Below are 14,216 nucleotides of genomic sequence, written 5' to 3'. Positions count from 1 at the left end.
TACCAAAACTGTGGAAACTATTAAGTGAGGGTCGCATTGGGAACAGCTCAGCACGGTCTGCCTGTAAACTGCACCACCCGTGCCACTCTGGCCCAAGGCTTCCTGAACCTGCAGAGGATGAAGGAGAGTTGTCACTGGTTCCTTCTACTTCTCCTCAATTCCCAGACCGTGAGACTGCATATCCCACACTCTCTGCTTTCTTTTCCTCTAGTGTCATAAAACACTATTATCTCTCTAACTGCGGCTTGGAGTTAGCAATGAGACCATGTAAATCATTTTCCTGAATAATGTGGCACCAAAAAGGGTCTAGTAAAAATATAATAAAATTAATAATTTACATTATTTTCAAGTTCCATAAAATCTCTCTCATGAACTCATAATCAAAAAGTTTGGGGTCACATTATATTAAAAGTCACAGTAAAAAAAGTTATTATTAGAGCTTTACTGATAAAACAAGAACACCAAAATTATTTTAATCAAATATTTAAAATAAATAAAACCTTAGGTAGTGATTGATGCGAGCTGCAAGTTGAGGAAATGCTTTAGGAATTTTCAGTTTTTTTTTTCTGTGGCATTGCAGCGAGTCTTAGAGCCGTAAAATCCTATGAAAAGAGCTGCATGCGTCTTTCAAGCCGCGGTCAGCCGACCCCTGCCCTGGACCAAATAGTGAACATCTCAAATTTTTCTAGCGTTATAATTAGGTTAGAATGGAGTGCTTAAAATTAAACATTTTGATATGATGTGAAAAAAATGTCTTCAGTGGGTTTCTAATTCTTATTCTTACTATTCAAACTCAATATTCGTATTTCAGAATAATTACATCAAACTAAACAAACTGATATTTGCACAAGCCTCCAATATACCTGAGAAAAGCTTATTTAAACACCTACATAAACACTGTAAATGTGAAGCGCAATTGTATCTTTTAACAAGCTCTAAATAAAATATGATGCTAATTTTAAAAAAAAGTGTTTTTTTTTTTACATTAAAATGATTATTAGACGTGGGCTGTAACTATATACTGTGGCAGAGAGATAAAGAGAAGAGTCGGGAGAGGGATCGAGACACAGACACACACCTCTCTCTCTCTCTCTATTTCCCCACCCCATTCTCCCAGGCATTTCAAACTTGTCATCATTCACCACCTTGGTTCAGTCAAATGTGGCATATGTGACAGAGTTTAGAAGCTCTTCCCGCAGCTATCAGCAGTCAGAAGGGCTTGAAGTTAGAGCGGAAGTACAAAACAGTTGCAAAGGTGGGCATAGGAGATTTGCCCATAAAATTAAAACTGCTAAAGGTACAACAAATGTAGTGGAGACCCTTTTTTGTTCATACCGAATTTACCTGAATGCAAGACGATTATTTTTTCTCCCGGCAACGGTAAAAAATTTCACATTCGTCTTGCATTTGAAAATCTTGATTTTTGATGGTAGTTTGTCCCACATTTTTAGGCTAATACAATGTGAAATTACTTTTATGGTTACTTTTATGGGTACAGGCAATAAATAACTATTAACATTATAATCATTTAATGAAAACTACAGTACAATTTCAAGCTAATTTGTACGCAAAAAGATTATAAAAAACATCTACGGTACTAGTTGCCATGCTTTGTTTATTTGCGCTCACGCCATAGATAAAAAATGCACGAAAGAAGACGTGAAACCTAGACTTGGGAGTTGGTAAACTAGGTCATTTCTCATGCTGAATTTTGTAGTACATGATATCTCCACTATGTTGCGAGCACTGTAACAATTTTAGTAACCCAAAGTGTTGTATACGTTTTAACAATGTTATTCTATGTAAACGAAATTGTTTATTTTCGTTAATAAACAAATGCGGTAAATTGCGGGAACCTAAAGTAGATAGTGTTGAAAGGCGAGGAACATCAAGTTTTTATAAAGAAAGGCTCTCGAACATATCACGATGCAAATTTTAAGCTCATTGTGGTAAAATATGCAGAAGACTAAGTTAATTTGTTCAAGACTTTGTAATGTATGTAAATAATTTTATTAAGCGGATCTTTCAAAACATAAAACAATGTAAGTACAGAAAATTATCTTTTTCATGTTATGTAAAATGTTTATTTATAGCTTGTTATATACTATTTTCTGGTTTATAAAGGTTAAAAAGTTGACCTCGTCTTGCATTCCAGTCGTCTTGCAATCGGGTGAATACGGTAATTAAATTTGCACCAAATTTATTCTATGAATTAATTCTCCATGATGCACTGTATTTGTCGTACTTAAATTGATAAAGTCATGAAACAATGATTCTTAAAATAAGAGCCTCTTTTTGCAATAATTCCTTTAAAAGATTTAAAAAAAAAAATGTTCACAATTCAACTTTAAATTTTTATAATACCAGATCACAAAATTTTCAGGTGTCTACTAACAACAGAAGTGAACAGAGAGAGAGTAACGTGGTATCTCAATGGTTTGCTGCCAGGTGCCGGACATCAGCGCCATGCAACTGTTTTACAGGAAAGGAGGGACGAGATGATCAGACAGGAAGAGAGGGTGTAAACTGCACCACATTCAGTACAGTGCTCGCCAAAAGAAATGCAGCCAAATACACGTCCTCCAAAGAATTTTAAGAAAATTCTCTTTAAATGTTCTACTTCTCAAAAAAAATTTTCACGGTTCCTCGTGAAGTGGTCTTAATAGAGATGTGGTCGTGGTAAGCAGGGTCGTAACAATGGGGTTTTACTGAATGTATCTAAAATATAATTTCAAAATTTTTACAAGCATTTCTTTCCTCAACTAACATATTTCAGCACGGTTATGTTGTACTTAATTAATTGTTTAAAAAATAGTTGTACTTATATAATTGTTTAAAAAATAATCTGATTGGACTTGTGCAGGCCTGCCGTTTTTACGGATTTTATCCGTTTTCACGGATATTTGAAGCTTAAAACGGGCTAACGGATAAACGGTGTAATACTACGGTATTATCAGACTAACTGAAACTGTTTGTTATTGTTTTACGTTCGAGGTTAATACCGCTTCCCGATACTTTCGTCAGTGTTTTGTTTTGTTTCACGCATGGCGGCGCGCGCAGCTCGTGCTGCGTCGTCATGACAACTGCTAAAATAAATAATCGCGCGGCGTTTGGAACAGCTTTAACGAGCCTATGCTTGAGTAATAATGACATTTCATTGGCTTAATTAAAAAGGACGCTAATGTGTCGCGGCCGTGATTGGCCCTTTTCAATTAACAATTTAATTTCGGCAAGAGAGAAGAAAGAGAGTGAAAAATGACACCATTTAGTGCGTGTGGATGTGTATTCCCTCGGGGAGTATTTTATCCGTGGCGAGGATAATTTCGGCGTTACTGGTCTGAAAATTACGTCAAAATACTGGGCAATAGTAAGCGACGCCCTGTAATTGAATGCAGAAGAATTACTCTCAAATTACGTGAGTGACGACGTAATTTACGAACGACCTTAATCATCCAGAGTTAAGGTATGGTCTGCATCATAGTTATATTGGAACGCTGACGTAAATTTTACCATCAACGTATGCGAACTGTGTTAGTATAAACTTTGGATAATCATCAAATTAATTTAATATTGACTTTCGGCAATTATCGGCAAAAACACTTAAAATAGTACAAATTTACTCACACAAGTTCAGTGGTCTTAAGTTTAGGAGTTTCATGCTCGAGCAAGCCGGAGCAAACCCCAAAACTTTTTACTTAGTGAACAATTTCAGAAACTTTATTTATTTTATTTTATTTTATTCAAGAGTCAGGTTATCTTCGACATCCCATAGACTATATTTAATATTTGTTTGTTTGTTATCATATCATCCATGACTCGAGGTTTCTCATATTATGGTTAAAGCAATAAAAATAATTATTGATAGTGTTATTTTGTTGTTACTTCTTGATTACCTCTGGCGCCCTATTGTTAATTCCTGAGATAGCGTTCACGAGTAATTTAAAAAAAAGAAAATCTTAGTTCATCCAGTACACGTTTGTGTACAACGGCAACATTCACGGATATTTACGACTCTTCGCCGATATTTTCATACTTGAATTTCGTTCGTGTAAATATTTACATTCAACTACCTATTTGAAGTTGTCAAACTATACAAGCATCCAACAGTAAAGCAAACATTCACATTAGGTGTAGCGCCATGGAACTTCCAATCGTTTAACCACAAACCAAAAACATATACTCCCACATATCGTTTCATGAAGTGCAATATCTATTAGTGATGTGCGAGTCTCGGCATCATCGAGAACGAGTCGAGACAGAAATTTTCTCGATCTCGTCTCGAGATAATTTTTTTGGCTCGGAATTTTCGAGAATTTTGTAAAAAAAAAATAGGTAAGGTAATATAATATATTGAGGCAGCATTTTGCATTGCGTGTTGAAATAATTAACATATCTTCAACGTAACGTAGATCGAATAAAATAAAATATACTTGTTACGATAGTATACACGATAAATTATTAAAAAGTTAAAAACGAACAACTTCCGTTCACAAGTCACTACATGAAACGGTAAACGTAAACAATGAATTGTGCTGTGGTTATCACATTAAATTACAGAAGAAAATGATTATTTTCCGTTAATAAAACCAACATTAAAGTAAAAAATAAATCATTTTCGGTATCAATATCAAGTATCAACGTAAAACAGTACGGTAAAAAATAAAAATATAAACATGACTGCAGAATTCTTCCGCGATTGCATTTTGTTTTATGGCCTTAGGTTATACACACGGCCAGCAGTATATAACAAGCAACATGATGTTTAAATTGCGGTCCGTATCGATAGTGACATATCGATAGTGGTGAATGTTCAGACTTTCATGATTAAGTACCGTCCATGGCTCAAGGAAACTGTATAGACTATGGAGTCAATAACGTATGTTTACATACGACAGTAGGCAAATAAACTGTTGAGTGTAAAGGTAAAGTTGTAATTGCAATTGCAATTGTGGATACTTGATAAAATTATTGAATAATTATGTATGTTTGTCAGATTATTGAGTTTTACTTTTTTGGATCATATTATCCTGTTAACTAAAGTACAGATTTCTCGATCTCGACTCGATTCTCGAGAATTTTTAAATTGCTTTCTCGATCTCGTCTCGAATTCAAAAAAGTCTTTCTCGCACATGCCTAATATCTATGGTTTCGGGGGAAATGATTTTTGTTTGTTGAGTTAAATGCTAGAAGTGTCATGGCGTCAGTAAACATCGGTATTTTTTGCCATTACAATGTTTCAGGTGCGGCATTTGTTTACATACTTCTTACGTGATTTAAGTAGTAGTTTTGGTCTTAGCTGATTGTGATGGAGAAAAAACGAAAGACTTCGCCGGTCACTTTATAAACAGCGTTATCGTAAAGAATGGGAGCAAGAATTGAAATGGTTGAGGCGTGGCAAAACGGAATTTTCCGCCGTTTGTTCGACTTGTAACTCAGAACTGAACGTGACAAAGGGCTGCTTGAAGACGCAAGTTCATGCGAAAAACCAACGAGCTGCTGATCAGAGTTGTTCTTTGACGAGTTTTGTAACCAAACCAAACAAAATAATTGATGCGGAACTGTTATGGGCGTTGTGAAAACAATTTATCTGTGAAACTCAGTGATAATTTCACGAAACTTGTCCCGCATGTTTCCAGATAGTGAAATCGCAAGAAACTTTCCTTGTTCTCGCACTAAAACTAGCCAGATAATTATTCAATCTTTGGGTACATCAGCTGCAGATTATATTACCTATGCAATGAAAACAATTTTTCACACTGATGATTGATGAATCAACTGATGTTACAGTCACTAGGCAGGTTGTAGTGTTTGCAAGGTTCTTTCCATCTGAGATTGTTGAAACTCATCTGTACAAAGTAATGGCTTTGAGTGGTGCTGCAACTGGAGAAAATCTGCTGTGGAAAGGGTTTTCAGCAATCTCAAGATGGTTAAAACTGTTCACAGATCGTCAATGGAATCACCAATGTTAAATGCGCTGTTGCATTGCAGAATGAGAACATCTGCAGGTCTGGCTTTCAAGCCCACTGACGAGATGCGGAAAAGAGCACAGAACATGAAAAAGTAGCTAGTTAATGATGTGAAATACATTGGTTTTTTTATACTTGTAAATAACTTCAGTTGTATGGATGTATTTATAGTCTATAAATAAGAAAAGCACCAAAGCCTATACTGAAGAGAAATTTTTAAATTACTTATCATTTTATTGTGATACCAACTATTAGTTTGAAATGTAAGTGGCAAATCTTACAAAAATTTTTTACATTCATTTGATTTTTTTAAAATTGTTTTGGAATGCAATGTATATTTAAAATTACCGCGAAAAATAAATTATGTCAATTACGGCTATAAATTTTACAGGATTTTTAAATGCTGAAACGATTTAGGAACCCAATTTGGTGGCAGGCCTGGCATAAAGTGTCACAGTATGAAATTAATGGGAAAACATGTTTTCCACTGCTTTGTAAACTTGCAAAGGCAAAGCTTATTCTTCCACACAGCAATGCAGGGGTGGAAAGGATATTTAGTAAGCTCAACATTTTCAAGACAGCGCACAGGTCATGTCTTGAATCGCCAATGCAATGCAATGATCGAGTAATTTTCATAAAAATTGCATTTTTTTTTTGTATTTTTTAATGTACAGGATTTTACAGGATATTTTATATTTAAAACAAGGATATTACAGGATATTTCACATTCCAATCAAGGATATTGTTTTTAAAGTGGTGGCAGCCCTGGACTTGTGTATGATTGGAATTGTGATGTTTTTAAATTTGTGTAAATATGTTGGGACTTTGAGACATTCCTTATATCAAGACTGTGTTTGAACTTCCCGCGCTACTGGCTGCGGTAGCGCCACTAGCTGGCAGTGCCGGCAACTAGTCGGTCTTTGTTATCGCGCCGCCGCGGTAAGTCGTTCCGTCAGGAAGATGGTGATATCAGTCCACAGTCAAAACATAATCTTTAAAGAGTAGGTTATATTTTTTTGAGAAAGCAGCGAATCGCGGGCGGCAGTACCATGCTCTCGGAGAGCTGCACCATGAACTCCTGGAACAGCATCTGCTTGCGCACGCGGAAGACGCGGAACTGCACGTGGTCCGGGTCGAAGAGGTCGTTGCCCTGGTGGCCGTCGAAGCTGTCCTCCAGCAGCACCTGCACGGCCATGAACAGGTGCGCCTCGTTGCGCTCCTTGCGCCGGATCTGCTCCATGCGCTTCTCCTCCTGCAGCCGCTCCACCAGCTGCAACAGCCGCGCCCGCTCCCATCACTCTCCCCTCTCTCTTCACACGTTCCAACTGCATTAGGGATGTGCGAATCCTTGATTTTCAGTTCGGTTCGAATCCGATTCGAATCCCTGGCAATATTTGAGATGTGAATCCGATTCTGAAAATTAAGCACAGAATAATTAAAAATAACTGATTAATTAAAAAAAATGTGTGTTATCTTTTTTCTAACTGTAACTACTGGCAATTATTTATTACACTGAGATTGAAATTTTATATTTATGTAAACTTAATTAATAATAAGCACTTTAAAATATGAAAACCAAAACATATTCAATTCTCCAACTCAATCGTAATAAACTGCACGACACAGGGAAATCTGTTTTATAAACATTTCAGCAAACGAAACCATTTTTTCTCCAATAAATAGCCAAGACTTTTTTCCTTGTAGGTATGTAATTGCTTTTAGTGTGTTAATTATTTAGGTAATTTACATATCTTTCATTGATACATCATATAAATACTTACATAATAGTAGCCTAATTTTATTTTTCACTGCTAGTATTTTTGAGCCGTATTAAATTAATTTATAACTTAATACTGTTCGAATCCATGCACGTACAACGATTCCGGGTTCGGGTAATTGTGGATTCGAACCGTACTCGCACATCCCTAAACTGCATGTTACAGTAGGTATAATAGAGTTAAAGAAGTGTTTAACACGGTAACAGTAATTGCTTGTTACTGAGTGGGAGTTCATACCAATGTATCAGGGCAGTATGTAAATTAGATTCTGTATTTCTGTAGATACGTTTATACGTGCATTAACATATTTTTTAAGAGTTTTTTTTTTCCCTTTATTCGTAAATGCGTGTTCATGTAATTTACTTTTTTTTTGGCCTTGGTTCTTTGTTCCAACGAGCTGATGCAATACTTTGCCAGTTGTGTAATACAGTAATTAGAAAGAGACACAAAAGAGTTCTGAAACCGCGAGAAAAAATACTCTGGAGTTCGTCGGAGCGCGACTAGTGAAAGGTTGGTAAATCTTTGAAAATTGCAGGCGACACTGACAGAGCGCAGTCTTCCCTCCCTTCCCTTCCCTTCCTTCACCGCTAGCCCGCCGAGACAAGTTAACGCCAGCAGGAAGCGTCCGAACTTAAATAGAGTTCACTGCCGGTTGTCCCTCTCTCCACTAGCAGACAGGGATGATGGCACGGGCGTGAAGTGGTGCAGCCACTCGCCTCCTGAGGGATGTCCTGCTCCGTGACCTCCTGCAGCACCTCCTTCATGGCGCTGTCGCGGATGTACACCAGCATGTAGGCGTTGGTGCAGTGCTTCACCGTGATGTTCAGGTCCTCGTCATGGCCCCCGTAGTTGTTGTCGATCGCCTCCGCCTTGGTGCAGCGCGACACCACGTCGTCGTCAAACTTGCACCACTGCAACCACGCACCGCCTTTCCCTCTACATTTTACACACATAACTCAAATATAAAAACCAAAAAAATATAGTGTTTTTTTTGTAACAAGTGCTGTGCAGACAAGAGTGGACACTGCAGACACTCAACACTGCGATACAAGGAAGCCGACAGGAAAAGCCACGGCCTGTACGGAACCATACCAGCACTTACCCTCAGCAATTTGGGGAAACTGATGAAAAAACTAAATCAGGACCTTTTTTAAATTAAATGCAATATTCACTTGGGCAGATAACATACTTACTACTATTTAATGGTGTTTTACTGTATCAAAACCTGTCTGTAAACAGTATCAATTGAACATTTCCACAGTTTTTCCCCACTTAGGGCCGCACCTTGCCGTCCCCCTTGGGGTTGATGAACACCACGTAGTGGCCGCCGTGGTTGTCGCCACTGTGCACCAGCACTGCGTGCAGCGTGTAGTTGGCAGGCGTGTTCTCCGGCTTGTGCAGGTACGGCTCCAGCGAGATCTTTTCATAGAACTCGAACCTGCAACGCCACCGCCACCACTTCAGAGAGCGCTTCAGGATTTTATAATCGCACGGAGCTTTGCGTTAGTACCTAATTTCAATAAAAAAAAAAAATAAATTACAGTCAAACTTCACTGACACAAATTCGCATTGTATGAAATTCCTGTTTAAGCAAAGTACTTTCACACAGTCCCAGAAAATTAAGTAAGCTTTCCATGTTATTCAGTACTTTTAATACGAAATACGGTTAATATGAAATACGAAGTAGTTTTGATCCCTCAAGTTGCTGTAGCACACAAAAAAGGCAAGAACTATCAAGCAAGCGAGTTACTGTTGAACCAGACCACGGCATCTCCTACCCGTAACAGTATTCACAGTATATTGATATGCTTTCTCACCAGCAATTAACAATTCATCGTCAAAATAATTATAGTTGTTATGAAGTAGTTTATATTAAATTACCTGTAATCAATACTTATGAATAAAATAAACAAACAAAAATTTTCTCCTGTGAGAACACTCACGGTAGGCCATTTTTCGCAAGCTGTTTTTTTAAATTTATTTATTTATTTATTAATTTATTTAAAAGCATGAGAATAATAACGCTAGACTGCTAGTGTGTCGAGAATGAGACACGTGCTCAGAAATGTGGCGACATGGGCTTCATGCTAAAATTTGTTTTGTATTTCTAACTTATTGAGTCCGTGATGCAGCGTGTTTGTCATATACAAGTACATTTATGGGTAAACCTGCACAGTTCCACCTTTAAGTCTGAGCACTACAGACTTCCAAGTCTATGATGACTACTGCAGTTTCACTTACAAAAGAAAAAGGTCCTGTCTACAGAGTGAAGCAAGAAATGAGACATGACCTGAAATAAGCACCACGTAATTTGAACAGTCAGGTGATATTCATGCCATGGTCGCTAGCTGCCAGGGAGCACCAAGCGCAAGCAGCTTTGCCACCAGACGGACGGCGTGGCACGGCCTAAATCACAGCGCACGCTCTTCTCGATCCAAGTCGCAGGTATAAAAGGTAAGGATGCGTAATTTATTTGCAATGGTAATGTTTCAATAAGAAATCCTTAGTTTTTACTACAAGAAGCAACTGAAAATGGACTTTGTATAAGAGTGCCCGCAAGCGATTAGATGAGGTGTGTAAATACTTTTTAAGTGGTTCCACAAAATTCTCACAGAGCGCAGTGTCATAGCTGTCAACAACAAGAGGATTATTTATCACACTGTGTCTGAGACAGTCAGCCAACAGCTCACCTGACCCGCACATTGTTGACCTGAACTCCCTCTTTTATTGCGAGCTCACTTTCTTCAAGCTTAACCATCCACACTTTCCAGACATTTTTTAATTCACTCGATCTACAACTTTTTGCAGACAAAACTGCAGTTAAAATATTTATTTATTTTTAAAATATTTATTAAGTTGGTGAAACATGTTGCAATAAAACATTCCAAGCATGCTTGGACAAGATAAATTAATACTACTACTACTAAACATAGTCGTAATCATCGCGTTTTCAATTTTTAACGAGATATTTTCCATTACTGTTTAGTAAGACAGTAGCGAAAATTTTTTTTTCAAAATACTTGTTGCATATTATAACATCACTTATTGTTTATTTTTGATTATGAAGTCCCATCACAAATAAAAAAAAATTATTTACATCACACAAACGACAAGTACTACTATGTCAAGTACATATTCTTAAGCAAAATGAATATTTTTGGTTTTTTCAAAGTGTTAATAATCGAGGTCGAATCGAATAGTTTATCATTCGTATTTGTATCCGAAAATTCAAATCTTCGCACAGGCCTAGCTGAAACATAATATATTTACGAAGCAAATGGTAAAATATGACAATTCTAAAGGAAAGTTTCATTTTTCCTTCACTGTAGCAGGTATTTTTGGTGGAACTGTGAAAATATACGTTGTTATTTAGAGATAAAAATTAGGGATGGGACGAATCCACATTTTGGTCGAATCCGAATCCTTGTTCGAATCTTCAGTGTTTGTCATCGAATCTCGAATCCCAGTCCCACACTAAATTTCACATGTTTATTAAAAAAAATCACATTTATTTTAAAAAATTACATAGGTGTATTGTAACGTTTTCCACCCCCGACTCACGTTTGTTCGGGCGCCATTGGTTGTTGCACAACTCCCCAACCAAAGGGATTTTCCAGCGGTTCAGTGGTTACCGAAAATGGCTACACAAGAGTTTGTCGCATCACTTCCACTCAACCAACTCGCAACACGTTGATCCAGTCCTTTTTCAGTCTCGCTTCCTTACTCCTCCCCTGTGCACCTTACACCCACGTTTTCTCACCGCGTCCCCTCCTCCATCTTGCCCTTCTTCTTCCTCCGTCCTCTCTTCCGCCGGCAGTCCGTATCCCTCCGCCACACTCCAAATGAGGGAATTTGACTTCACCACTGTTTAGCAAGCTCACTTATTCTAACGAAGTCTAATTTCAGAAAATGTTTAACCACTATTATTGACGTCCTACAAGTTAGTTCACACGCAAAAGTTTCAAGCTAAAAAATAAGTGGATCAGGGCGCAAGAAAGTAGTTCCTAGCCAATAGCAGCCCCCTGGCTGTAGACAATACTGTTATCAAAGTTGGAAAAAAGTGGCTTAACTGCCATTTTATCAGGGCATGGGGGTAAGCTGCAGTCCACCTCACACTATGTATTAAAAAAAAATCACATGTGTATTTATAAAATTATAAAATAAGTGCATAGTGTATACACCTGATATAAAATAGAGACAAATAGTAACCTCAAAAACCACACACGTAAGTGTTGCATCCGTCTAATTCTTTGTTAAATTAATCCTTCCTATGTTTTCAATAAAATACGTTTGTATAACAGACACCATTTAAAAAAGTTACGTTTTTTTCTGCAATGTTATATTATTGAAGGTTGGAAATGATCGAGTAGTTATGCTAATTGACAAAATGCAGCGTAGTTTATCTTATGTTTGTGCTATTTCCGTTACCTTTATAGTATTGTTTAGGTATACAATTTTCTAGAGCTGGACGAACCTCAGTTCTCTAGTTTCGAACTGAATCGAACCATAGCAAAAAAATTCGAACTGAGACGAACCAAACCTCATACAGAAATAATTATTTGGAATTAAAATGAACCGACCACCAGCATTTTGATCATTAACTGAATGGTGAGAAAGAAAAGTTCTCCAGCCATATGTAAAATTAAAACATTATATGGCTTAGCTTTATTAAATTGCAAAACATTTTATAAGTTAAGTTTATGCAATAAATAGGGCCTGGAATTTTTCGCGATCACGAATTTTGCGAAAATTCGCGCGAATTTCGCATGAAATCGCGAAAAGTACATTCGCGAAAACCACAACATTTCTATATTACACTGCGAATATATGCCCAAAAAGTACCATTACAGTAGAATCCCGCCGATGCGACGCCCCTCTGATGCGTCCATTCCGTTTATACGACCGTTTTTTGAGAAACCATGAAAAATTTGAGCAGAGAAAGTCGAAAATTTGAGTAAAATCGGCTGAAAAACAAGTCTATTACACTTTGTTGGGCGCTATGTGTTCACGTTTATCTTGGCAAGAGCTGTACTGTAAGCAGGCAGGCATACAAAAGACAGCTAAAAATAGATACCACCCCTCTAGACTGTCCACGCGGCAGTGTCTAGCCGAGCTCCGCGCTTCCACTATCTCACGAAAACCCATCTCAGATGTCATGTTAGATGTTATCTCACCCGCTGTTATCTTACCCGCCCGCCCGAAAAGCCGTCTCAGCTGTCATGTTAGATGTTATCTTACCCGCCCCCACGAAAAGCCGCTGAGGTAGCTTCTGCGAGAGCGTAAGAAACTCGTCCGGCCAGGCTGACGTCTTGACGTTATACGTGACGGCTTGACGTTATACGTGACGTACGCGACGCTTACCTCTCCCATTCCCTGCTAATACTTCAAGGCTCATCCCTCCCAGAGTCACAAACCATGTAAAAACACCCCCCTTCCCCTTTTCCATCTAACATTTCAACACATTCCCTTCCTTATTTCAACCTTTAGCGTGAGAAACTGTCAGCATCCTCCTCCCCTCCCACACCGCATGCGCCAAAAGCCAGGTTGTATAGTCCATTCTCGGTAAAATAAATATTTTTATGGGAGTTATACAACTGTCCTTCGCCGTTAATAAATACTTTATAAGTTTAAGTTATTAAGAAACAATTTGTTTATTAGTCACACATAGTTACTTTTCCATCTGCATTCCAACGTGTTTTTATCATTTTTTTTTTACGCTGTGAAGGGACGTGGACAAGATAATTGCTTGAGCTGTCAAAATAAACATCGCTGACGGCAAGGGCGGGCGGGCATCCTGTCGGTCTGTTGCTGTGATTATCTACTCCAAAAATATGTCACAGCATTTCAGGATAGCATTGTTCTTATATCTTTCGTTTATAGCCGAATGTTTTCTACCTGATCCACACAAGTTCCTTCGCCACGTTTTCAACAAAAATAACCACCAGCCGGCTAGCATAGCCGAACTCGCGTGACGCGAATTCACTTAGCGCGAGTATTTATCGGACCCCATTGTTCAGGGTATGCGAGTCCGAGGTGTAAAATTAATTTAAAAAAGTTGTCTTTTTTACTCCATAAACTATTTGAATATGAAATCTATGCGAACAAAGGCAATTTTTTATGTATTTGGATATATTTAGGGGGGGGGGGGGGGGGAATTGGTCCGTATTCTCTATTGCAGCCATTCCGTTTATAAGTCCGTTTTTCCGGGAACCGTGAGGGGTCGCATCAGCGGGATTCTACGTATTTGCAGATCACTTATACTCACGTAAGGTTAAAGTATCATTTAACCCAAAAAATTCCATTGACAAACACCTAAATTCGGCTAAGCATGTGGCATCGGCAGCCGAAAAAAAAAAAGAAAATTTGTAGTTGCAAACATCTATAGCAATGTGTCTGTTTTGTGTAACTGTTTTGGATTTAATTGGCTGTTATTATGCATATTAGTCTATTCCTAGTATACATGGATTGTTTA

At 37.9% G+C, this 14,216-nt stretch overlaps 1 protein-coding gene across 2 annotated transcripts in view; it reads right to left on the bottom strand.

Moving 5' to 3' along the window:
* Positions 1 to 14,216, bottom strand: part of LOC134535469 (ubiquitin carboxyl-terminal hydrolase 7) — an 82,116-nt gene that overhangs the window by 23,459 nt on the left and 44,441 nt on the right. For both annotated transcript variants that reach the window (XM_063374580.1, XM_063374579.1), the window contains exons 11-13: positions 9,029 to 9,182; positions 8,461 to 8,655; positions 7,015 to 7,236 (exon numbers count right to left, since the gene is read on the bottom strand). In XM_063374580.1, coding sequence (XP_063230650.1) covers positions 7,015 to 7,236; positions 8,461 to 8,655; positions 9,029 to 9,182 — 571 coding nt within the window. The remainder of the gene's footprint in view (positions 1 to 7,014; positions 7,237 to 8,460; positions 8,656 to 9,028; positions 9,183 to 14,216) is intronic.

The sequence above is a fragment of the Bacillus rossius genome, chromosome 8, assembly GCF_032445375.1.
Source record: "Bacillus rossius redtenbacheri isolate Brsri chromosome 8, Brsri_v3, whole genome shotgun sequence".
NCBI classification, from domain to species: Eukaryota; Metazoa; Arthropoda; class Insecta; order Phasmatodea; family Bacillidae; genus Bacillus; species Bacillus rossius.
This window is presented reverse-complemented; position numbering and strand designations above follow the sequence as displayed.